Consider the following 25,616-nt stretch of genomic DNA (forward strand, 5'->3'; position numbering starts at 1 on the left):
TCCTTTATAAATTAAATAAAAGGTCCGAAGTCTGCTCCAAAGAAGAACTATATTCAGAGCTGCCAAAGAAGTTGAGATTTCACCAAGTGACAGGAAATATCTCAGAAAACGAAGGTACAGTCATTTCCATGTCGCACAAGAGCTAAAGCCCAGTGTTTGTTCATCAAGTAATGTGAGGAAGGAACGTGCTGCAGAAGGTATTGTGGCTGAGTGGTCTAAGGTGCTGGATTTTAGGCTCCAGTCTTTTTGGAGGCATGGGTTCAAATTCCACTGCTGCCAGGTTCTTCTATGTTAAGACCTTGCTTCTGATGAGAATTTAATCAGGTAAGAATTTATTCGACAGTCTGTCGAGAGATTGAGATATCTTTCAACATAGTCTTTGTCAGCTCAACATCAAGGCAGAAAAAAAGCTTTAATTTTGTCACAGAACCTATACTTGGAATAGGAGGATCCTTATGCGTGACCGGAATCCCACAGGAAACAGAGTAGCAAAGGAACAATCCAAAAGACAAAATCCAAAGGCTGGGTTGATAAGGGAGGCAGAGGGTCCAGTAACGAGAAATATTCAAAAACAATTCAAAAGACAAAATCCAGAAGGTGAGGTCAAGAGGCAGAAGCAGAAGATTCATAACGGGAGATCAGTCAAAAGGTTTGGAAACACGCACTGGAGAATACTGAGAAAGGCTTCTCAATAGTGAGCATGGGAAGGTGTGCGAAGGGGGTTTAAATACTGAAAGGAAAGCGGTGTGATTGGATGATTGGTTAGGGAGTGAGAATTTGAGGAATCTGCTGCATGTGAGAATTTGATGGGTTCAATCAGGGATGAGATTGTGAAGCTGAGGTTCTGGGAATGTAACGTCGTTTGCGAGGGAGAGTGTGGAATGTGACAGGGACAGAACGGCTTTTCCGAGTAAGAGTGTGGGGCATGACAAATTTGTTATCTCAACAGAAATGCTCATTGACCCTTTCAGCTTCATGTGGGTAACAACAGCTGCCAAGATAACTTTTCAGTCAGTGCGAATCGTAATGTGCTGTCTATTCCATTTAATATTGCTTTTGGCTTGCATTCAGCTTTTGTCAGTGAAACTCAAATGCTCTGCTTTTTAACACCGAATTGTCAGCAGGAGTACAGTTTATGAAATCTTTGCACACAGCGCTCCATCAGAAACACTTTGTCCAAGTTTAGAAGAAATTGTGGGATTCTCTGCATGCGTTCACAACGCATACCTCAAACAACAACACCATTCAATGGGAAATTGATTCTGCTTCTTGCTGTTGTTCCTGTGGTTGCGGTAGTTATAAAGTTGAACGCTCTTCCACCTTCTGCTATAGTATTCACTGGGTCGGCTTAATCAATTGGCTCACAGGTCAACTGTGATTCGGGTCCGGAAAAAATCAGCAGCAGTGTCGTTATTTTGTCAGTGGTGTAGCGGCGAGGCTTAATAATAAGGCAGAATTAAGTGTTCTGAGCCTTCCCAAATGAGGCCCCATTTCTCTGTTCATCTCTGTGGTGCAGCCACAGAGAAACCATTCATGCAAGATGTTTTCTTTTGATAAGGACAGCTCCCAAAGGGGGATGCACTTAGCTAAGCCTGGCTATCATGATCAATGGTCATCCATTGGCGCCTATCTGTCCAGGGAGTGCCAGTTGGACATCTGGACTGCATTACTAAGTGTCAGGACTAAGTGACTCATATCTCACCTTGATCAACCAATCAGGGACTGGTAGGGCCGAGTAACCCACGTGGGACTCTGATGCCCATGGAACTTTCAGCCAATCAATGAGCTGAAGTTCCTCCAGGTAAAAACAGGCAACACAGAGAGCCTGTGAGATTCAGATTCAACAAGATTCAGTAAGATTCTGGAGGGGATTCTGTGGACTGTTCTAAAGGGAATTCAAAGGAGAATTCCAGGGCAGGACGGCCTAGGAGCAGAAGGCTCCCAAGGACAGGACATTCTCGCAGCGCGCCTCCTGACCATCCTGAGACTCAGCCCGGACAACCACGGAACGGCCAGTGTGTCTGAGTGCCAGAACTTTCCTTTGTTCTAAGAGTCTAGAGTGGAGGTTGCCAGAGAGTAACCAGCAGCAGGCCTCGTGAACAGGTCGGAACTGTGGACAGCTGAATCACTATTCAGAACTAGCTCTTCATCAGGAACGAACCGGTCCTCTTCCTGACTTGCTGGGACCCACAGTCATCTTTTCTCTTGTGCGCAAACTTTGCTAGTTAAAGCCAACACTAACTAGCCGGTCAGTGAGCATCTGCAGCGCACCGTCGCAAGCCGCACAGCACAGCCTGGCACCGAGCCAGACAGCGCGGATTGGACAGCAACAGCCTGCAACTGTTTCTTTGTGCCCGCAGGAGATCTGAATCCCCAGAAAATGGATGAGTATTCAACTTCAATGCATTACAGCTCAAGAATTCAATTGTTATCCCAACCAGTTGATATCAATTTAATTCCTAAGAGTTATGTACTTGTTTGAGTATCTAATGTAGAAGTTGTAACCAAGTTCATTTACTAAACTTAATGAATGATATACTGAACATATGTCCTCTTTATTTATATGTAACACTTTGTAACTGATTGAATATATACCTTTTGTATTCTGATAACCCTCTTGATAAGATCTGTTAGGTTTACATGCATATTCTATGTATTAATAAATGTATCCTCGTGTATTAGTACCTGTGTGTGTGTGTTGTTTGAGTTATGTCGGATGGTTGGATTCTAAAGCCATCAAAAGAATCAACTTTGTGATTTACTGCTACAATTAATAATTGTCTCAGTAAATGCCCAAACCCTACAGAACTGGTGCCTTCAGAGAGCCACTATGATTACATATTTGGCGTCCCTGAACCGGCTTTCCCTACAGTGGGTATGGCTGTCTTTTAAAACACATGAAAAACACGAGTTTGTGGATTTCTCCAAATAGCAACGGCAAGTTTTAAACCTGCGATAAACATTCTTCCAGTTGAATAGTTTTCCTTCAAGGAAAAGGCAGCACAACAGGGAGATTCAATATTTAAAGAGTTCAGCATCTGTATTGGATTGCTTGTTTGCAGACATCGCTCAGAATCCCTAATATTATTCTCCCGAATTCAGTTGTGCAGTGCTTTAGGGGTTTCAGAGTTTCTTTTATCAACACTGCTGTAGTAGAGAAGTGACATAATCACAAACACAGCCATTTGTGCTGGCTGTTTCACTATTAAGCTTTGTTAACTATCACATGATAGTCCTGTGCTGTTACATGCGCTCTCATGTAGATTATCTACCTGCAGCCGAGTGACAATAACACCTTGAACTTGTTTCGCATTTGAAAGAAAATGCTAAAGAGCCTGAATAGATTGAACATTTAAAATATCCATGGCACAATTTGAAAAATTGAAGGACAATACATCAACTGTTTTGGGCATTCACAAAAGCCTCAGAAACACAGCTACCCAAACAGGTACTTAAAACCTGGACCCCCATATTGAAAGTCTGATGCTTTACCGACTAAGATAAAGACACGACCTGCTAAGCGCTCTTCATAGTTCATAGTTTCTAAAATATTTTTCTTACTTCTTTTACTATTGATAGACGATGTATTTAATTTGATAAAAATAACGATTACAAACATTTTGAGATAAGCTGTTTATATGCATGCTCTAATGAAGAAAAAGTTAAGTGTCTTGTGATTTCTCAAAAATTAAAAGACATCATCTGAACTGATTTTTTCTACTTTAAATGCTTTCCTTCTCTTGAAATATTTCAGTTAAAACTTTTATTTTGAAGTACTTTCCATTGATATTAACACTAGTCCTGATGAATGATCGCTGGGATTTGGAACCAGGACCTCCCGTTAACTAGACAGGTGCTTTAACTTACAAAGCCACGGCGCCGGCAGAATGCTCCTCTTTTACAGCCATTTGGACACACCGCTCTGAGACATCTGCGTTCAGTAAGCGCTGAGTCTGCTGGCTGAGCAAGTTGCCTCCTTTACACACAATAGCAGCCCCGACACTAAGAGAAACAAAGAGAAATGGCTTTTATTGGGCACTTTTCATGTCCAATGCGCTTGACATATCCTAAGGGCGACAGAGTTCTTTTACGACACTACTTTTTCGTTTTTTCTTCTTTCTGTTCTCTTTGATAAAAAAAGAGAAATCATGCAAGGGAAAAATATCTTTTTTTTCATGGCGAAAACGTGCACCAGTGTTAAGAAGAAGTGATTAAACATGATATGTGACCCAATACAACTACAAGAGAGAAGTAGAGTGAAAGATTTGATCATTTCACGGCGTTGTGGAAGAAAACAGTCTTTTCTTTTAATTCTAAATCAATCAGAATTTCAGAGTGAACCATAAACCCTTTGTCTGTTTTAAAGAGATGATATTTTAAAACTGATAAGAATTTAGAAAACGCGTTTCTCACTTAGAATTTCATTTTAGATGGGGTGATGTATTAAGCCTGTAAAACAAAAGTGGTGTGAAACTTCTTAACTTCTATTCTCGGATGAAACTCTCTTTAAAGTCAGACGTGATGTTTCCCAGATGTGAAGAGTGACTTTATCATTTTCAAGAGTATTCGCTGCATGAGCTCCTCACCACATGTCCTGCACTGCTCTGTTATTTCATTAAGATTATCTATGTGGTGTACAGGTAGAACTCAACTGTATGGTGAGAATTCCAGGTTCAGCACCAGCAGAACCTGAAAGATTATTGCCTGACCTCGACATGATTTGAACACAAAACCTTCTGATTGGGAGTCAGACGTAGTACCGTTGCACCACAAGGTCACAAACTGCACTCCTTTTAATTCCCCAAAGAAGAAAAATCAGCATCCCAAAAAATATTTTTTTAATGTATATTCTCTCCTGTGAATAGTGCCGCTCTTCCAAAGAGAGTCCCTTCTTCCCAGACCACAGACTGCACTTCCTGCACAGCACTCACACAGAGAGTAGATACTCCATTTCCACTAATGTCCTTATGAAATTCACACCTTTACCTCTTCCAGGAGGAGCACAATTAACAGAGAATCATCTCTCCATTAAGCAAATAACACAAAACACTGTTTACCTGTCAAGACAGAAAACCAAGCTGCTCCAGGTGAGGCTTAAACTCACAACCTCGGCATGACTCCATTGATTATGTCAGTTTACATGGCATGAACCAAGAAGTTAAGGTGGTGTTTTTGATAACAGGTCCAGGGACACTGTTCTTCTTTTCAACTTGATGAAAATAGGTGGAAATTCACCAAGTTTGTCATTTTCAATGTTTGGTGCATGGATGTATGGAGGACATCGGAGGTAAGTGATACTGATCAGGTTCTGCTGCTGCTGCTGTCGAACCCCCAACCTGCAGCCCTCACCATACTGTCCAAGCCTGGGGACCTTACATGTCCATCCCTTCTCGTCAAAACTTGTGTTTTCACAGCGTTCCCTTCAGAAATCACAGAATGGAATGAAAAAAACCTGCAAATCTCAGCCACTCTTGGTTCTTTTCCTTGAATCTCCAGAAATTCATCGAGTGTATCAATTTCACTGAGACCGAGAAGTGTAAAGCTCTACTTGAGTCTTTGTGGCTCAGCTGTTAACTGAAGGGGTGGTGGTTTGAATCCTCCCAGGGACTCTGTGAGCCTTTTAATGAACACACCCTCCTCACTTCATTTCTCCAAGACTGGTCCTGTACCACAATCAAATACAGAGTCCACGGGGGGCAATAGGTTTGCAAATATTGCTCACTGTGTATATAATGAAGAAACAGAGGTAAATTTCTCATCTGAATGTTGCAGAGCGTAACGCAGCTCATAACAACAGCTGGGGTTTGATCCCTGCACAGGCTATTAGTTGAAAGGACATTATAAATGATGTGTAAGAGATTTATCCAGCTGGCTTGTATGTTTCACACTAAATTGAGATCTTGAAACCAAAATCATTAGAAATATGGAAAACAACCATGGTGCTGTCACGACCACCAGCCAGAAGAGATCAACGCGTAAGCGAGCTAATCAGTACCAGCAGCGGATTACTATTGACAAGCGCCGCCGCACGAGTTAACACACCTGCAATTGCTCTACCGTGCGGCACACCGGGGTATTTATACCATTCTAATCTACTTCCCGTTGCTCGGTATTGAGTTCATTTCTTGTTGCTCTGCCTAGCGTTTCTTACCCTTTTGCCTCCCTGGAATTCTGTCTACCCTTTTGCCTTCGGACTTCAGATCTCGTCTCGCCCCTTGGATTGTTTATCTGTGCCTATTTCGGATTTGACCCTGCAGCTCTCTTTTCGACCACGATTCTGTCTCACATTTTGGATTGTTCGCCACCAGTGCCTTTACCGGATCTCGACCTACCTTCGCCTTCGGACTACGACTCAGCTCCTGGTTTTGCTCTGTACGCTTACTTACCTCCCTACGACTCCTGCATCTGCATTGGATCCTTTTCACCTCTACAGAGCAGCGTTACAGATGCATCGAGAAGGAAAGCCGTTTTATACTGACGTTACTCCTTTCACTTTAATCCACATTGTGAAGACAACTGCGCCCTATCAAAGGAAAATGTTGCACAAAAGTTGGAAAGCACACTCCGAATCCATCCATATATTTGATTTCTGCAATCCGTTCAAGGCAGCTTGGCGCTTCACAAGCAAAGCAGTTCAGGGAAGAAACGTAGTTTCGTGAACTACTGGTGCATTCAGCACACCATTTGTTTTCACTTGTCAGGATGTCTGAGTGGTCCTGACCAGGTCTAGCCGGAAAAGCCGCACTGCACACGTGAACAGGGGAATGAGCGAGCGAGCGGGGATAAGGCGCCTCCTGCGCTTAAAGGATTACAGCACCTGGTATTCCCAGGCAGTCTCCCATCCAAGTACTAACCAGGCCCGTACCTGCTTAGCTACCAAGATCAGGCATGCTCAAGGGGGTGTGGCCGTAAGCGAGAGCTGGGCTCACTGGCACCCTTCTTATAGAGAGGACAGCTGCATCACTTCTTTTGCGACGCTGCTTTTTTTTATTGTTTTGTGATCTTTTGCGATCTACCGGGTTGATTGCATACTTGATTTTGTGGTTTTCTGTGGTAGAACTGTGATTTCAAACTTAAAAGTAATACTCTTTAAGTTTAACGATGGTTGCTAAAAGGTCTGAATTCAAGTCGCTATAAAGCCCTCTCTCTAGCAGCGACAAGTCAGACCATGATCTCCTCCATATCTCCATATCTCTGTCAGCGGAGAAGCTAGAAGAATAAACCTCCATTCTCTGAGAGAGCTAGTGAAGGACATAGAGAGATTTGACCCTGCAGTGTCAGAGAATAATATCGAGAGTTATATTCAGGACCTCAGGTATACCCTGCAGTACCTGCCAAACGCCACAGAACAGGAGAAAGAGTTTCTGGTCAGGAAAACTACCAGCAGAGCTGTACATGAGTGGATGGCTAGGCAGATGAAAGAAGTCTGTAATGATTTTGAGCAGCTGTGTCAAGCACTTATCGAAGAATACAGTGCGTTTATTGCCGCGATAGCCGCCGCCCTTAACATTAAGCATGAGAGAGCAGAGTCCCCTCGCGAATATTACAAGAGACTTAGACTAACTTATTTTGCAGTGTGAAATGATGAGGGTTGCGAAGAGAACACACATTTCAAGGGTTTATTCATTGCAAATCTCCACCAGTCAGAAAGATGATCTTAATGCATACAGATGCACAGACCATGAAAATGACTGATATTAAGAGATTCGTGCAGAAAGTCTGGGAGTATGATGTCCAAAGTCGCTCTGAGCAAAAAGCTGTTAAAGCGACTGTGTTCGCCGTCAGAGCCAACAGGGTTAACTCCCTCCTGCTTGAAGGAGCACAGGCTCCTGAGCTGGCTAAGCCCCGTTCCAAAGCAGGCACACAGAACCGCACCCAGCATCCTAAGTGCCATGAGAACACCTGGGGAGGGAAAGGGCTAGAAAAGGCTGAACAAAAGGATTCAGTAGCCGCTCAACTGGCCAGGCTTGAACAAGCTTTATTAGGACAGGGACAACCGCTCCCCAAGGCTGCCGGAAGCGTGAATGAGCTGATACTCTCCACTGGATACTCTCCACTCTCCCTCCCTCAGTCTATCTGATTGAGCGGAAGGGTTCCTGCCTCGATGAGGTCAGCCACTCCCCAGCGAGTGCTGACTCCACCCCTGAAGTCACAGAGCAGGCAGTAAAACACAGGAAAAGCAGGAAGCTTTTACCTCGAGGCTGCCATGGGAGATGTCTTACACAGTGAGACACTGATTGACACTGAGGTTGAAAGGTGTTTGATGTCACACTGCAAGCTCAAATGGGTAGAAAAAGAAAAGGGCATGCGACTCAGAGAGAAACCTTTGGTGGATCACCAGAAAGGCAAGGTGTGGAAACAGGTCAAGGCTCCTAAGCCTTCTGTACAGAAGGAAAGGGGGGCCAAGAGGCAGACTGTGCTCACACAGTGCCCACCGAACACAGAAGCCCATGCGGAGATTCCTTCTGTTCCCTCTGGACAAGAAATAAAAATATTTCCTTGTTCCCCGGATATACAGGGAAGTCGTGTCCCGGCCAAGGTCCCAACAGCCTCCATGCCACAGGAGCGGTGCTCCAAGCAGCCGCCTGATCCACCAGGTAAAGCACACACCTTTTACATCCCTAAAGAGGAGCAGATCTCCCCACCTGGTGATGAAAAGGAGCTTTCCCTGTGCACCCTGGCACCCAAGAGGGGTCAGGACCACCACCCTGCAGTGGTGGAAAGGATCCAGATGGCAGGAGAGCAGGTTGGTGATGTAGCCCTCACCCTTAGCCCTGAGAGGTCCTCTATTAGTGAGGATCTGCTTGAGCAGCTGTCACGGGGCCACCACCAGGTGCCTCTGGTGCAACATTCACAGGTTAGACAGGAGGTCCAGCTGGACACTGAGACTACTGCGCTGTGGACACACCTGATCCCAGATACCAATTCCCTCTGCTGTGACCCAGGGAACCTGCAGCCAGGTAACATTATTTCTCACAACTACCAGGTAGTGAGTGAGACTGACCTGATTGCTCCTGCCTCAACGGCAGGGTTGCCAACACACCCAGTCCCCCAGGAAGGGACAGGGAATGAAAGCCGAGCCGGTTTTCTTACAGCCACCAGCTCAGTCTGTCAGTCTGAGTCTGACCAACAGTGGTTCAGCCAGACTGGAGCTAGATGGTCAAGCCACCCGCCTGCCAGTGCAGGACATCGCAAAGAGGGGTGTCAGAATCCCCGCCTGCACTGACATGGGCCTGGTGGGTGATAGTAAGTTCAAAGACAGTGAACTAGCTATCCCAGTGCTGTGGCAGCTCCCTGAACCCCTAGCGAGGGAAGGGGGGAGCGAGCAGGTGTCCTACACCCACGCCCAGTGAATGATTGTAAACATGCCGATAGAGGGATTCCTCAATCAGGAAGTGTGCAGGGTGGACCTGAACAGTGAGAATGGGGTAACAATCCCAGATCACTCAGGTGCTCCAGATGACAACTCAGCCGAGGGTCAGGCATGCTCCACCGCTGCACCGCCCCCTGCAGGGTTCCTAGAGCACAGGCATGAACAAATAGAAAAAACCTTATCCCCCCAACCAGTGGACATGATTGCCAGTGTTATACAGTGGGTTTATGCTTGTGTGCAACAGGCCAGAATGTTGACACAAGACCTGTTAAGGGAGTTTAGTGCCACTGTAGCCAGTCTAACCATGGCACAATTCCCAAACCCACTTGATTCCACTCTTTTAACCCCAGTTAACCCCATCGTTCATAGCTCACCCAGAAGGCAATCCAAGATTGAATTTGGTTCCAAATCTTGAGATGGGTATGGCTACCAAAGCTATCCATTGGCTGTGTTTAAATGATTCACCAATGAAGGGTGTAAAGCTACTAATGGGCAGAGGGAGGTTAATGAACCCCATGAAGAGCAGGTGGGAAGTAAATGGCTGGTCAGCACACCACATTTAACTGACACTATGACTTGTGACAGGCATGATACAGCTACCGCAATGCAGCTACCTAACCAAATAGTTTTCCTGCAAGTTCCCGAGGAGGCCATAGTACAGCTTGGTGACTTAACACTGTACTGTCTAGAACCAGACAACATAAGACCAAACTTGAGGTCGTGGATGCCTTCAGGTGCCACACCATTGAATTGGATAGAAATCCAAGAAACAGTAAGCCCTGAAGAGGTACATGTAGTTGAGTTTGCTTTAATGGAACAAACCTCCAAACCACCCTAGCAGATACCCAACACAGGTGTCGTGGTTCATCAGGGGGGCTGGGAACAGGAACTGTTGTTATTGTAATACTGCTGCTGGGTAGCTGGATCATGACTGACAGTGTACTCTGAATGCTGTACTCTCACATCAAGATGTACTCTGGGTAGCATGAATGAGTCAAAGGTAGCATGTCAAAAGAAAGGAAGTGACTTCTCCCCAAATATCTACTACAGAGGTATCAGATATTGACAGTGAACTTCCTGATGTGTAATGCCTAGACTGAGACGATGTCTCCTACCGTGTTTATACATACTCCAGATGTTATTCATCCTGTTTGTTCCCAATGCTGGTTCCGGTATGAATTCTCGAGGAGTAATGTGGACATTTAAGGTTAATGTTCTAATGACAAGGGACATCACTTAACTCTGTTTTGTTTTGAAGGCAACAACGCCTCAGGACCTTGTGACCTTCAAAAAGGGGGGATATGTAGCGGCAATGCTTGTTAATAAGACAGAATTAAGTGTTTCTGTGCTTTCCCAAATGAGGCCTCATCTCTCTGTTCATCTCTGTGGTGCAGCCACAGAGAAACTATTCATGCAGGCTGATTTAAAGATGTTTTCTTTTGATAAGGGACAGCTCCCAAAAAGGGGGATGCACTTAGCTAAGACTGGCTATCATGATCAATGGTCATCCATTGGCGCCTATCTGTCTAGGGAGTGCCAGATGGACATCTGGACTGCATTCCTAAGTGTCAGGAGTAAGAGACTCATATCTCTCCTTGATCAACCAATCAGGGACTGGTAGGGCGAGTAACCCACGTGGGACTCTGATGCCCCTGGAACTTTCAGCCAATCAACGAGCTGAAGTTCCTCCAGGTAAAAACAGGCAACACGGAGGGCCTGAGAGAGGATTCTGTGGACTTTTTTAAAGGGAATTCAAAGGAGAGTTCCAGGGCAGGACGGCCCAGGAGCAGAAGGCTCCCAAGGACAGGACATTCTCACAGAGCGCCTCCTGACCATCCTGAGACACAGCCCGGACAACCACGGAACGGCCAGTGTGTCCGAGTGCCAGAACTTTCCTTCGTTCTAAGAGTCTAGAGCGGAGGTTGCCAGAGAGTAACCAGAGGATCCACCCGAGGTTAGCACCAGCAGCAAGCCTCGTGAACAGGTCGGAACTGTGGACAGCTGAATCACTATTCAGAACTAGCTCTTCACCAGGAACGAACCAGTCATCTTCCTGACTTGCTGGGACCCACAGTCATCTTTTCTCCTGCGCACAAACTTTGCTAGTTAAAGCCAACACTAACTAGCAGGCCAGTGAGCATCTGCAGCGCACCGTCGCAAACCGCACAGCACAGCCTGGCACCTAGCCAGAGAGCGCGGATTGGACAGCAACAAGACTGCAACTGTTTCTTTGTGCCCGCAGGAGATCTGAATCCCCAGAAATTGGATGAGTATTCAACTTCACTGCATTACTGCTCGAGAATTCAATTGTTATCCCAACCAGTTGATATCAATTTAATTCCTAAGAGTTATGGACTTGTTTTGAGTATCTAATGTAGAAGTTATAACCAAGGTCATTTACAAAACGGTCTAAATGAATGATATACTGAACGTATGTCCTCTTGATATATGTAACTCTTTGTAACTGACTGAATATATACCTTTTGTTTTCTGATAACCCTCTCGATAAGATCTGTTAGGTTTACATGCATATTCTATGTATTAATAAATGTATCCTCGTGTATTAGTACCTGTGTGTGCGTTGTTTGAGTTATATCGCATGGTTGGATTCTAAAGCCATCAAAAGAATCAATTTTGTGATTTACTGCTACAATTAATAATTCTCCCAGTAAATGCCCAAACCCTACAGAACTGGTTCCTTCAGAGAGCACAATACAGGGCCATACGACAGTGCTTTACACAGAGAGCGGCGGAGGTGGGATGTCAAGGCCTGATAAGACTGCTTTATGCAGAGAGTGGAGGGGTGGGTGTCAGGGCCATATGACAGTGCTTTACGCAGAGAGTGGCAGGGGTGGGATGTCAGGGCTTGACGACACTGTTTTACGCAGAGAGTGGAGGGGTGGGTGTCAGGGCCATACGACAGGGGTTAACGTAGAGAGTGACAGGGGTGGGATGTCAGGTCCTGACGATACTGCTTTAAGGAGAGAGTGGAGGGGGTGGTATGTCAGGGCTTGACGACACTTCTTTATGCAGAGAGTGGAGGGGTGGGTGTCAGGGCCTGACGATACTGCTTTACGCAGAGAGTGGAGGGGGTGGTATGTCAGGGCTTGACGACACTTCTTTATGCAGAGAGTGGAGGGGTGGGTGTCAGGGCTTGACGACACTGCTTTATGCAGAGAGTTTCGGGGATGGGATGTCAGGGCCATACGACACTTCTTTACGCAGATAGTGGAATGGTGGGTGTCAGGGCCATATGACACTTCTTTACGCAGAGAGTGACAGAGGTGGGATGTCAGGGCCTGACGATGCTGCTTTACGCAAAGAGTGGAGGGGGTGGGATGTCAGGGCTTGACGACACTGCTTTATGCAGAGAGTGGAGGGGTGGGTGTCAGGGCCATACGACACTTCTTTACGCAGATAGTGACAGAGGTGGGATGTCAGGGCGTGACGATACTACTTTATGCAGAGAGTGGAGGGGGTGGGATGTCAGGGCCTGATGATACTGCTTTACGCAGAGAGTGGCAGGGGTGGGATGTCAGGCCTGATAACACTGCTTAACGCAGAGAGTGGAGGGGTGGGTGTCAGGGCCTTACGACAATTCTTTACGCAGAGAGTGGAGGGATTGGTTTCAGGGCCATACGACAGTGCTTTACGCTGAGAGTGGAGGGGGAGGGATGTCAGGGCCTGATGAGACTGCTTTACGCAGAGAGTGGAGGGTTGGGTGTCAGGGCCATATGACAGTGCTTTACGCTGAGAGTGGAGGGGGAGGGATGTCAGGGCCTGATGAGACTGCTTTATGCAGAGAGTGGTGGGGTGGGATGTCAGGGCTTGACGACACTGCTTTATGCAGAGAGTGGCGGGGGTGGGATGTCAGGGCCATACGACACTTCTTTACGTAGAGGGTGGCAGGGGTGCGATGTCAGGTCCTGACAACACTGCTTAACGCAGAGAGTGGAGGGGTGGGTCTCAGGGCCATAGGACACATCATTAGGCAGAGAGTGGAGGGGGTGGGATGTCAGGGCCTGATCATACTGCTTTACGCAGAGAGTGGCGGGGTTGGGATGTCAGGGACTGACGATACTGCTTTAAGCAGATAGTGGCGGGGGTGGGTGTCAGGGCCATACGACAATTCTTTACGCAGAGAGTGGAGGGATTGGTGTCAGGCCCATACGACAGTGCTTAACGCAGTGAGTGGCGAGGCTGGGATGTCAGGGCCAAACGACGGTGCTTTACGCAGAGAGTGGAGGGAGTGGGATGTCAGGGCCTGACAACACTGCTTAACGCAGACAGTGGAGGGGTGGGTGTTAGGGCCATATGACAGTGCTTTAGGCAGAGAGTGTCGGGGGTGGGATGTAAGGGCCTGACCATAATTCTTTATGCAGAGAGTGGAGGGGTGGTCGTCAGGGCTATACGACACTTCTTTAGGCAGAGAGTGGTGGGGGTGGGATGTCAGAGCCTGACGATAGTGCTTTACGGAGAGAGTGGCGGGGGTTGGATGTCAGGGCCATACAACAATGCTTTACGCAGAGAGTGGCGGGGGTGGGATGTCAGGGCCTGACCATACTGCTTTACGCAGAGAGTGGCGGGGGTGGGATGACAGGGCCTGACGAGACTGCTTTATGCAGAGAGTGGAGGGGTAGGTGTCAGGGCCATACGACACTTCTTTACATAGACAGTGGCGGGGTGGGATGTCAGAGCCTGAGAACACTGCCTAACCCGGAGAGTGGAGGGGTGGGTGTCAGGGCCATACAACACTTCCTTACGCAGAGAGTGGCGGGGGTGGGATGTCAGGGCTTGACAACATTGCTTTATGCAGAGAGTGAAAGGTTGGGTGTCAGGGCCATACGACAGGGGTTAACGCAAAGAGTGGCGAGGCTGGGATGTCAAGGCCATACGACAGTGCTTTACGAAGAGAGTGGAGGGGGAGGGATGTCACGGCCTGACAACACTGCTTAACGCAGAGAGTGGCGGGGGTGGGATGTCAGGGCCTGATCATACTGCTTTATGCAGAGAGTGGCGGGGGTGGGATGTCAGGGCTTGACGACACTGCTGTATGCAGAGAGTGGAAGGGTGGGATGTCAGGGCCTGAAGATACTGCTTTTCGCAGAGAGCGGTGGAGGTGGGATGTCATGGTTATACGACAGTGCTTTCCACTGAGAGTGGTGGGGGTGGGATGTCATGGCCATAAGGCACTGCTTTATGCAGAGAGTTGAGGGATTGATGTCAGGGCCATACGACAGTGCTCCACTCAGGCCTCTGCTTGAATTTGTACTCCTCCTCTCTCTCTCTACCTCTACCTCTCCCTCTCTCTACCTCTCTCCCTACCTCTCCCTTTTCCCCTCCCTACCTCTCTCCCTACCTCTACCTCTCATCCTCTGTGGGGCCAGCAGGGGGTGCTCACCCTGCGGTCTGTGTGGGTCCTATTGCCCCAGTATAGTGACGGGGGACACGATCTGGCCCACCAGCGACGAGCAGGTTACCAGATCTAGATAAAGGGGGCAACTCTTAGTCGTATGAGCTTAGTCACACATCGCAGCGATTAAAAAAACAAAACAAACATATTATGTCTGTTACTAACGACTTTTTTTTCCTACATTGAAAGTCTCTTTCCCGGGTGATTTTCTAGCGCGACTGGGGCTCTTCATTTCTCCTCGGTGCCTCATCGTGGGCGGATTTGAAACAGACCACAGAACCTGCCGCTGCAGTGCTCTTGGTTAGGGGCTCTCATCCTGCATCACCAATCTTCCACAGGAGGGACGGAGCTGGATTTCTGTCTGGAAAATAAACTCCAGAGTGAGAGAGAGAGCAGAGAGGGGTAGGGAGAGGTAGAGAGAGGTAGAGCGGTAGAGAGGTAGAGAGAGGGAGAGAGGTGGAGGACGAGGGAGAGGGAGAGTGGTGGAGAGAGAGGGGGTTAGGGAGAGAGGGAGAGGTAGAGGTAGGGAGAGAGGTAGGGAGGGGAAAAGGGAGAGGTAGGGAGAGAGGTAGAGAGAGGGAGAGGTAGAGGTAGGGAGAGAGAAGGAGGAGGAGTACAAATTCAAGAAGGAGAAAATCCACAACACAACACAGGCGTCGGCATGCGTGGGCTACAAAAGGAACAAGTAAAATGTTTCTTCCGGGCTGAAAAGAGAAGGAAGGAAAACACACTGTTGCGGCACTACGACACGAAGACGCTGAGACAGTTTAGCATAGCAAACCCAACCTGTTCTCACAAGTTGCTTGCGCTTCAGGCGAAATAAAAGCTGCTGAGCTAAATCAGGAAAGCGGTAACTATTAGGACTGCTCACTGTTTCTCAGGCTGGGACAGGAGATCACACACTGTATTATTATTATTGAGAGACAGGCTCACTGTCTGTTCCTCAGGCTGGGACAGTAGATCACACTGTATTATTATTATTAATATTATTGAGAGTCTGGCTCACTGTTCCCGAGGCTGGGACAGGAGATCCCACACTGTATTATTATTATTTAGAGATAGACTCAGTCTTTTCCTCAGTCTGGGACAGGAGGTCACACACTGTATTATAATTGTTGAGAGACAGGCTTACTCTCTGTTCCTCAAGCTGAGACAGTAGATCACACTGTATTATTATTATTAATATTATTGAGAGTCTGGCTCACTGTTCCCCAGGCTAGGACAGGAGATCCCACACTGTATTATTATTATTTCGAGACAGGCTCACTGTTTGTTCCTCAGGCTGGGACAGGAGATCCCACACTGAATTATTATTATTGAGAGACAGGCTTACTCTCTGTTCCTCAAGCTGAGACAGGACATCACATACTGCATTATTATTGATTGACAGGCACACTGGTCCTCAGGCTGGGACAGGAGATCAAACTCTGTATTATTATTATTGAGAGACAGGCTCACTGTATGTTCCCCAGGCTGGGTCAGGAGCTCACACAGTATTATTATTATTGAGAGACAGTCTCACTGTCTGTTCCTCAGGCTGGGACAGTAGATCACACTGTATTATTATTATTATTGAGAGTCTGGCTCACTGTTCCCCAGGCTGGGACAGGAGATCCCACACTGTATTATTATTATTTAGAGACAGGCTCACTGTCTTTTCATTAGTCTGGGACAGGTGGTCACACACTGTATTATTATTGAGACAGGCTCACTGTCTGTTCCTCATGCTGGGACAGTAGATCACACACTGTATTATTATTATTATTGAGAGAGAGGCTCACTGTCTGTTCATCAGATTGGGACAGGAGATCCCACACTGTATTATTATTATTATTATTATTATTATTATTATTATTATTATTAATATTATTGAGAGTCTGGCACACTGTTCCCCAGGCTGGGACAGGAGATCCCACAGTATTATTATTATTATTATTGAGAGACAGTCTCACTGTCTGTTCCTCTGACTGGGGCAGGAAATGACACACTGTATTATTAGTATTGAGAGATAGGCACACTGTGTCGTCGTTTGGGCTGGGACAGGAGATCACACGCTGTATTATTATTATTATTGAGAGACAGGCTCACTGTCTGTTCCTCAGGCTGGGATAAGAGATCACACACTGTATTATTATTATTGTGAGACAGGCTCACGGTCTTTTCCCCAGGCTGGGAGAGAAGATCACTCTGTATTATTATTATTATTATTATTATTATTATTATTATTATTATTATTATTGAGAGTCTGGCTCACTGTTCCTCAGGCTGGAACAGTAGATCACAGTATATTAGTATTATTATTGAGAGTCTGGCTCACTGTTCCCCAGGCTGGGACAGGAGATCCCACACTATATTATTATTATTGAGAGACATGCTCACTGTTTGTTCCTCAGACTGGGACAGGAGATCAGACTGTATTATTAATATTGAGAGACAAGCTCACTGTTCCTCAGGCTGGGACAGGAGATGACACACTGTATTATTATTATTGAGAGACAGGCTCACTGTTCCTCCGGCTGGGACAGGAGATCAAACTCTGTATTATTATTATTGAGAGACAGGCTCACTGTATGTTCCCCAGGCTGGGTCAGGAGCTCACACAGTATTATTATTATTATTATTATTGAGAGGCGGGATCACTGTCTGTTCCTCTGACTGGGGCAGGAAATGACACACTGTATCATTAGTATTGAGAGATAGGCTCAGTGTTCCCCGGGGTGGGACAGGAGATCACACACTGTATTATTATTATTGAGATACAGACTCACTGTCTGTTCCTCTTGCTTGGACAGGACATTCCACACTGTATTATTATTATTGAGAGAAAGGTTCACTGTCTGTTCCTCAGGCTAGTACAGGAGATCACGCACTGTATTATTATTATTATTATTATTATTATTATTATTATTGAGATACTGGCTCACTGTCTGTTCCTCTGGCTGGGACAGTAGATCACACTGTATTATAATTATTGAGAGTCTGACACACTGTTTCCCAGGCTGGGACAGGAGATCACACACTGTATTATTATTATAGAGTATCTGGCTCACTGTTCCCCAGGCTGGGGCAGGATATTACACACTGTATTATTAGTATTGAGAGACAGCCTCAGTGTTCCCCAGGCTGGGACAGGAGATCACAAAGTGAGTCTGTATCTCAATACTAATAATACAGTGTCTGTTCCTCTTGCTGGGACTGGAGATCACACACTGTTCTATTATTATTGAGAGACATGCTTACTGTTTGTTCTTCAGACTGGGACAGGAAATTCCACACTAGGTTATTATTATTGAGAGACAGGTTCATTGTCTGTTCCTCAGGCTGGGACAGGAGATCACACACTGTATTATTATTAGTGAGAGACAGGCTCACTGTCTGTTCCTCTGGCTGGGGCAGGGAATCACACACTGTATTATTAGTATTATTGAGAGACAGGCTCGCTGTCTGCTCCTCAGGCTGGTACAGGAGATCACACACTGTTGTAGTGTGCTTTCACGAGGCACCAGTTCTGTAGGGGTTTGGGCATTTACTGGGACAATTATTTTTGATTGATTCTTTTAATGGTCTTAGAATCCAACCATGCGATATAACTCAAACAACGCACACACAGGTACTAATACACGAGGATACATTTATTAATTTATAGAATATGCATGTTAACCTAACAGATCTTATCGTAAGGGTTATCAGAATACAAAAGATATAAATTCATTCAGTTACAAAGAGTTACACATATCAAAGGGACATAAGTTCGGTATATCATTCATTTAGACCGTTTCGTAATTGAACTTGTTTAAAACTTCTACATTAGATACTCAAAATAAGTACATAACCCTTAGGAATTAAACTGATTCTCGTGATTTTTATATTTCACCGTTTCCGTAGTGTACCGGCTATCACGTTCGCCTAACACGCGAAAGGTCCCCGATTCGAGACCGGGCGGTAACAGTCTCGTTTTGCACGCTTCCGTACTTCACAGAGGTCTTGAGCGACCGGTCATTTGTTTTCAATGTATTTCCGGTGCCTTCGTGCACTCTTGTACCAAACGCACGTTCCTTCTGTACCCGGAGCCGATCATTTGCAATTGGGCTGTGCCGACAGACCAGGACGAGCTCTGTCGGCTCAAAAGCAGCGCAGGACCTGCAAGAACAACAGAAAGATTAGCATCCAGCGGGGGCCTCTTAGTGAGCCCAAGATCTCATCAAGAATCGGCTCCAGCAACAGGGCTTGGCGCATTGTTCCATTCTCCGACCACTCTCGGTGTAAACAAGTCCCTCCTGGTCTCTGCTTGAAATGCACTTTCCTGCGTTTGCTTTGGTGTAACTGGCTTCCCCTGCATGGGCGAATGTGAAGAAGATCCTTAGTAAGTCATTGAAGAAAACTGAGAAGAGGTCAGAGTGGCCTCTGTCGTTCATCAACGATCCAGTCAGGCAGTACTCCTCTGTAAAGTGCCGTTCGTTCACATCGATTGGCTTTTTTTTGCCTTAATTCGTGCAGTAGTAAAAACAGACGCCCCTATTCTGCCGTGACCCGGATTGTTGTGGCCACAACACACAGTTCTGACCACTATACGATCACGGCGAGTTACCAAGTTACATGTGGCAGGGCGGAAAAGGCTGTGCTCTCTTTGTGTGACATAATTCGGAAAAGTCCTGACGTTGTATTTCAACTGAGCCCCAGTATACATCAACCCTTCGACACTCTGAGTGACAACTCTCTTGCGCGTTTTCTCATATTTATGTAGTTTGCTTGGTGGCGCAGTTGTCGTGCACAAAGAACGCTTTGAAAAGCGTCAAAAGCAAGTCATTCCAAGTTGGTCTTTGTGTTTTCTGTTCAGACGCGAAATGCTGAAATGATCTCTCGGCTCCTCGGTTGTCATTTCTGCTACATAGAGGAATCACAGCACGCGCGTTAAAAGAAGACTGTGATATTTGGTGTGTCTTGGATTAGACGAGATTAAAGAGTGAGTAGTTTTGTTTTTATATTTCTGTGATGTTATGGGACCAATGAAGAATGTGGCATTCAGACTAATGTGGAGTATTTGTTTCCTTAGGGAAATTGCCACTGCCGTATACTGGGGCATTAGGACCCATATGGACCGCAGGGTGAGCGCCCAGCAACAGAAACCAGACTGTACCGTGTGTCGGGCTCGGCTGCGAGCAGGACAATGACTTCACTTAAATGTTTAAATGATAAAACCCAAATGAACCAAACCCGTATAAATTAGTGGTGGAAAGGAGTCTTTTTATATAGCAAAAGGTCTCTGATCCTTTGGTAAGAACGATGGGTATATAACCCATTGTCCTCAATATTAGAAATGAATCCTTGAGCACTGCTGTTGTACCAACGGTCCATAAAAACCTAACATTACCCTTTCTTGCATAAATTGTAGAACATGCCGTCACATTTCAGTTGCACCTCAGTAGCAGTTTGATCTATTATCACCCTACTCCCCACCTCATAACCTTCGCTCTTCTTATTCTGGTCTAACTGTCCCCCAAGCCCGTCTACACTGGATGAGTGACAAGGCCTTCTCCTGTTACGCCCCCAAGCTCTGGAACTCTCTCCCCAAGGATACCAGAGTCACCTTCCCTAAACTCCTTCAAATTCAGACTCAACACCTTCTTCTGTAGAAGAGCCTTTACTGAACTGGTTCCATTCTTTACCCCTCTGCTTCTACTTTCCTTAGTACCACCATCCATGGTCTCCTCTGTCTATTGGAACTGTTTTATCCTGTGTATTCTAATTGTAATTATGTCAAGTACTTTGAGAAGCCACCTTTGGAACCATTATATAAAATAGTTTGTCCTAAAACCTTGAAGCTTTAATAGGGCAGTGCAGTAGGGCTAAAAATTGACAGTGTTAGTGGGCCATCATCATTTGTACAAATTATAGGTAGTCACAAAGGAAGACTAGGATTCACTTGAAATCCATGACACGGGACACTGAAACAGTGGAGAGGCTTTGTGTAGTAAGTGTTCAGGCTCAATCTACACAGTCTGTGCTGCTGGTAGAGGTGGTTGTGAACACCTGTCTTCCCAGTCAAGTGCTGGGATCTCCAGTCTCAATCCTAATACTTCTCATGACTGTCCAATACCACTGCTGTGAAACCAACGCCCATAAGACAAGACCTCCGAGATTCTAACTGCACCATTATTCACTGATGTTTGTGCACCAGTATCGTTCCTCTGCTAAGGAAGGGAAGGCCTACTTTACACCAAGCCCCTGTTGACAATTCCTTCCTTGTGTTTCTTTTAGACAGTTTGTGCAGCCTAGAATAGGACACCAGATCTCTCTTACTGGGCACTACAGTAGCAACTCACTCCATAAGCATTATGCCTCTCGGAAATGGGAGGATTTCCAGTATATTGAACATCTCTGTCTCTCCCACAGTAAAAAAAAGGCACACTGCCCTGCCCAAGGAATAGTGCAGCCATATTCCCCCAGTACAACGCTTTATTACTCCAGCCATTTTCAGTCCTCATTGGCAGCAATATGGGAAGCATTCTTGAAAGGGGAACCCCGACAAATACTTCCATTGATTAATGGGTCTCACTTCCCTTGAATTCCTCCACCCCATTCAAACCTATAAACCATAAAGAAACAAGAGCAGGCAGAAGGGTCTTTCACAGCTTTATTGAGATGTTGCCATTACAAGGCAAGTGGAGGCAGGAGAGTCACAAGGGCCAGGCTGGAGCCTTCATTCAGGCACCTGGGGAGGAAGAAGGAGAACAATCCAGCTACACTGCAGGACACCCACCCCTACAGGAGCTCCTCCTGCCAGACCCTACCTGTCCACTGGCCAACATCTCCAAAGTCCTCTGCTCCCTCCACATCCTCCCTGGTGCTCTCAGCATCTTCACTGGAGCTCTGAGGGTCTCCCTCCTCATCCTCAGTCCAGTCAGCTCCCACATCCAGAGGACCCTCTACTGGTGCCACAGCCACCCGACTACTGGTCCACAGGTACCAGGAGTCTGGTGACAAGCAACACCCAGGATTGAGGGATCTGCTATACCCAGAGACCCACAGTCTACTCATCTACACAGTCCCTTTGTCCAGCACAGGATCATTCCTCAGTTGTCCAAGCATGGTTGTCTCTTGGGCAGAGATGCATCCACAAGGGATAGAGAACCAGACCCACCTTCATTCCGGCTGCCAGCACACCTGGACTCACAGCAGGCACAGACCTCATGGTCACCATACAGCTCCTCCCACCTGGAGGAGAGGAGGACAGGTGAGGCCTCCACCTGGCATGTCACAGAGCACCCTCAGCAGGCTCCTTGCAGAAGTACCTCTTCGCCTCCCTGTTGTAGGTGCAGGACTTGGTCCCTGGTGTTGCTTTAGCAGGAGCCACAGCCATGACACAGTGCATGTACAGCTCAGTCACTTCATGCTGCAAGAGGGAAGGTCACAGCATTAAGGGATCAAGGCCAATAGAGGGACAGAGAAGGACCTTCTGCCATCTGTGAAGCCAAGCTGGCAGCTCTAGGCACTACAGCTGCCACAGTCTGGTTCACATTTAGATCATGGACATGAAAGCAGACCATGGATCAGTAGAGCAGGAAGGCTGAGCAGCACCTTCCTGGACAGCTTCTTTTGGAAGAGGAAGGCATCAATCGTGAAGCGGAGCACATCCTTCTGCTTGGAGGGGACAAACCTGGACAGGCAGCCATCTGCCTTGCTGTCCACCATGCACCTGGGGACAAGGACAAGGATGAACCCCTGCAGGCTCTCAGGGCTCCTGCCCACCTCTCCTCCCAGAAGGGGCCGTACCCCAAGTTGTCGATCACGGGGAAACGGGGCTGGGAGTGCTGGTCCGGTTTCTCCGTTACGTAACACGAGTGGATGTACAGCCTCTGCTCCACTGTGGCAAAGTAGGCAGTGGCCTGGAAGTACATGGGCTGACCCAGGAAGTACTCATCCTTAGGAGAGAGCCGGACCCAGCGGGCTGGAGAGAGAGAGAGGCAGCATTACACCTGCACACAGCACCCCCTGCAGGCAGGAGGAGCCACTCACTCAAGGAGCTTACAGTTGGTGGTGAGCAGGACAAAGCTGTGCTTGTTCTTCAGGTCCTTGAAGAAGGTCCTTCTCCTGGCCCACGTGGGGACATAGCCAACCTTGTAGGAGTAGTGGAACCTGCAGGACAGAGGGGTTGAGGGGGATCTGGACACTTTCCCCAGCAGCAGCAGAGCCCTGCCTACCTGTTGTAGGAGCACTTGACAGGCACAGAGAAGGGAATGAAGCGATGCACAGGTGCACTGGAGGAGGGCGGGGCATAGCGGAGAGTGTTGGAGTACACCAGGCGGCCCTGGACAACCTGCAGGGTCACAGAGGAAGGGATATTCCCAGGAAAGGCAACCCCGACACTGGCCCTACTGCTCACATCGATACACTGCCTGTAGATGAAGACCCTCTTACCGATCGCTCGGTGCCGCACTCGTGAAGCCCGTAGATGAAGTAGAAGTAACTGCGTGTGGTTCGGCTGAGGCTGCAGTTGCCCAAGGTCACCTCCGATGGCCGACAGCTGAAGCCGAACAGGAGCCGACTGACCCTCACGTACATCCTGCTGGAGTCGCACCACACAGCCACTCCTCGGGTGCCCCCGATGGGCGGGCGAGCCGGCTGCCGCCCTCGCTGGGGAGGAAACAGGACGCTCTTGATGTAGGCGGGTAAGGGGCGGCTGCCGGCTTCGGGCTTCATCTTCTCCTTGTCGAAGTAGGGCGAGTACGTGTCTCTGGATACGGGAAGGCGGCGGAAGTCAGGAGCCAAGGACCGCGAGTCGTTCTCGCTTGCAGACAGGTCTTCGGAGGGCGCATCTGCCAGGTTCAAGTCCTCCGACTGGGCTGCGTCTTCGAGAGCCGGGAGGTCGGCCTGGAGCGCTAATTCCCGAGAGTCCCAGCCAGCCGGCCCGGCGGAGATCAATGCGGGAAGCCCAGCCCCAGCACACAGGCACAGGATAAAGAGAAACGAGCGCATCGCCAAATTAACGTCCCGCTAAATTGCTACAGGAGTAAAATAAGTAAACCGATAAACTGTGTTGAAGTAAGAAAGCATAAAGTGTGAATGCGGTGAATAGGTTTTTATACTGGCAGGACCTGCTACCACACACCTGGTCACACTACCGCTCAATCAACACAATCAATTACACACAGAGACTCGGATTGTTCTCAGGGTCTAATTAGGACCTGATTCCAGTCTGAGGCGGGACTCTGTGAAGCCTCCTGAACACTTTCCCGTGTGTATCTGACCTCAGCGGAGGAGTTCCACGCAATTTCGACAGAATTAAATCACCCACACGTGTAAAATTTGCTCAGATTAATTTATTGTTCAATTAGTTTCTAATTTCCAAGGACAGTGTGTTAAACTCGCTGTCAGACAGAGTACGGAACATGCGACACGTCCGTCCACACTTTCTTTTATCGAGGGGGCTGTTCTATCAACATGTACAATCATTTTACTATTTTTCATGTGTAATTGCATGTCATATTAAAATGTGTAATACAAGCATTTCTTTGTTTTCCAGTAAAGAAATACTGATCAGCTTTTGACATGATCTGCTAATAATTTGTCTGATTTTCCAGAGATTGCTTTTGCTTCGCAGCACTGAGAACCAATGGAAGCCCGTTTCCGCCAGGGAGTAAAAAAAAAACGCACTATGGTATCTCTGAATTGTGACTTAGAATCATAGAATTGCGACCTAAAAACTCAGAATTTTGACTTTATCTCTCACATTTGCGACTTCGAAATAGCCCATATTTCATTGTCTGTCCTTTTGTTATTGTAACGGATTCGGGTTCTAGGGCTTGTCCCCTTGCCGCTCCCACCCTACTTCGTGCCTCACTGTATTGGCTCGAACCCAGGTCTTGCTAGCTAGAACCCGAATCCGTTACAATAACAAAAGGACAGACAATGAAATATGGGTTATTTCGACGTTGCAAATGTGAGAGATAAAGGCAAAATTCTGAGTTTTTAGGTCGCAATTCTGAGTTACTTAGTCGGAATTCTGCGGTACATTACTACAGTATGTAGGACAAGTTAATGTAGAATCATTACTATGTCTGTCTTTTGTTTGTATGTAAATGAATGTCTTTGACAACTTAATGTTAGTTTTTAATTTAGTTTTACGATGTAGGTCATGCGTTAACATATGCACGAGCATACGAAATGTCTCACTCCTGATTCAGCTCATGCTCCATAGGAGAGAAGAGATTCCTCCTGCTTCTCGTACAATCATATCAGAACAGAAGCCCGTGTCGCCCAGCTCTGATTCAAGAGCGACTCGCATCTTCAGCCCTTTTTTTATTCGTGATCCTAATTTTCTTTAGTTATGATCAATATTGAACTTTTTCTAAATAAAACGACAATAATCAAACATGCAGGCAGACTTTTAAAAAGTATTAGGAGCTGACAGGGTGCCCCTTTGGAATAGTTGTCAGAAAATGTGAGAAAAGGAAAGGTACGTAAGCTCTCACACACAGCATTGGAGATTGGCATCTGATTGAAAAAAAAAACTACCTGCCTCCCCAGCATTTAACGGTGCTGTTGTTTTGATTTTACATATTGTTAGCATTTTAATGAATTGTTAAAAGATTGATACACAAATCGCTAAATAAGAAAACGTAAAAACCCTAGCTGTAAGCAATTGGCCATTCATATTCCTGAATTTTAAATCCCTGTGTTTTTCTGTATCCGAATGCCTGGTGCAGCTAATTTGAAAGCAGAGTCTACCATTTACTGTATTGCAAAAGCGTATTGTTGCCACCAAGGAAAAAAAAATCCTGAGTTTACAGGAGTAAAAGAGGAAACAAATGCAAACACCGTTTAGAAAAA

The 25,616-nt window shown here is 46.7% G+C and overlaps 1 protein-coding gene and 1 pseudogene across 1 annotated transcript; both read right to left on the minus strand.

The window, feature by feature from the left end:
- Window positions 1-25,616, minus strand: part of LOC102695046 (zinc finger protein 721-like) — a 1,154,024-nt pseudogene that overhangs the window by 263,350 nt on the left and 865,058 nt on the right.
- LOC138242803 (zona pellucida sperm-binding protein 3-like) lies at window positions 21,407-23,851 on the minus strand. Its single transcript, XM_069198357.1, has 9 exons — window positions 23,205-23,851; window positions 22,988-23,103; window positions 22,816-22,922; window positions 22,560-22,734; window positions 22,365-22,482; window positions 22,079-22,179; window positions 21,928-22,001; window positions 21,578-21,760; window positions 21,407-21,498 (listed from the first exon to the last, which is right to left on the minus strand). Exons 1-9 carry the CDS (start codon window positions 23,760-23,762, stop codon window positions 21,491-21,493), a joined length of 1,440 nt encoding a protein of 479 aa, XP_069054458.1. The 5' UTR covers window positions 23,763-23,851; the 3' UTR covers window positions 21,407-21,490.

The sequence above is a fragment of the Lepisosteus oculatus genome, chromosome 14 (assembly GCF_040954835.1).
Source record: "Lepisosteus oculatus isolate fLepOcu1 chromosome 14, fLepOcu1.hap2, whole genome shotgun sequence".
NCBI classification, from domain to species: Eukaryota; Metazoa; Chordata; class Actinopteri; order Semionotiformes; family Lepisosteidae; genus Lepisosteus; species Lepisosteus oculatus.

Bases quoted from the DNA above. Each gene is read 5' to 3' on its own strand.
- LOC138242803 (XM_069198357.1), bottom strand. From the start codon at position 23,762: ATGCGCTCGTTTCTCTTTATCCTGTGCCTGTGTGCTGGGGCTGGGCTT. The intron at 22,483-22,559 runs GTACGGCCCCTT...CCTTGTCCCCAG, and splicing joins CCCGTGATCGACAACTTGGG to GTGCATGGTGGACAGCAAGG. The intron at 22,180-22,364 runs GTGCTGCTCAGC...TCCCTCTTGCAG, and splicing joins AAAAGAAGCTGTCCAGGAAG to CATGAAGTGACTGAGCTGTA.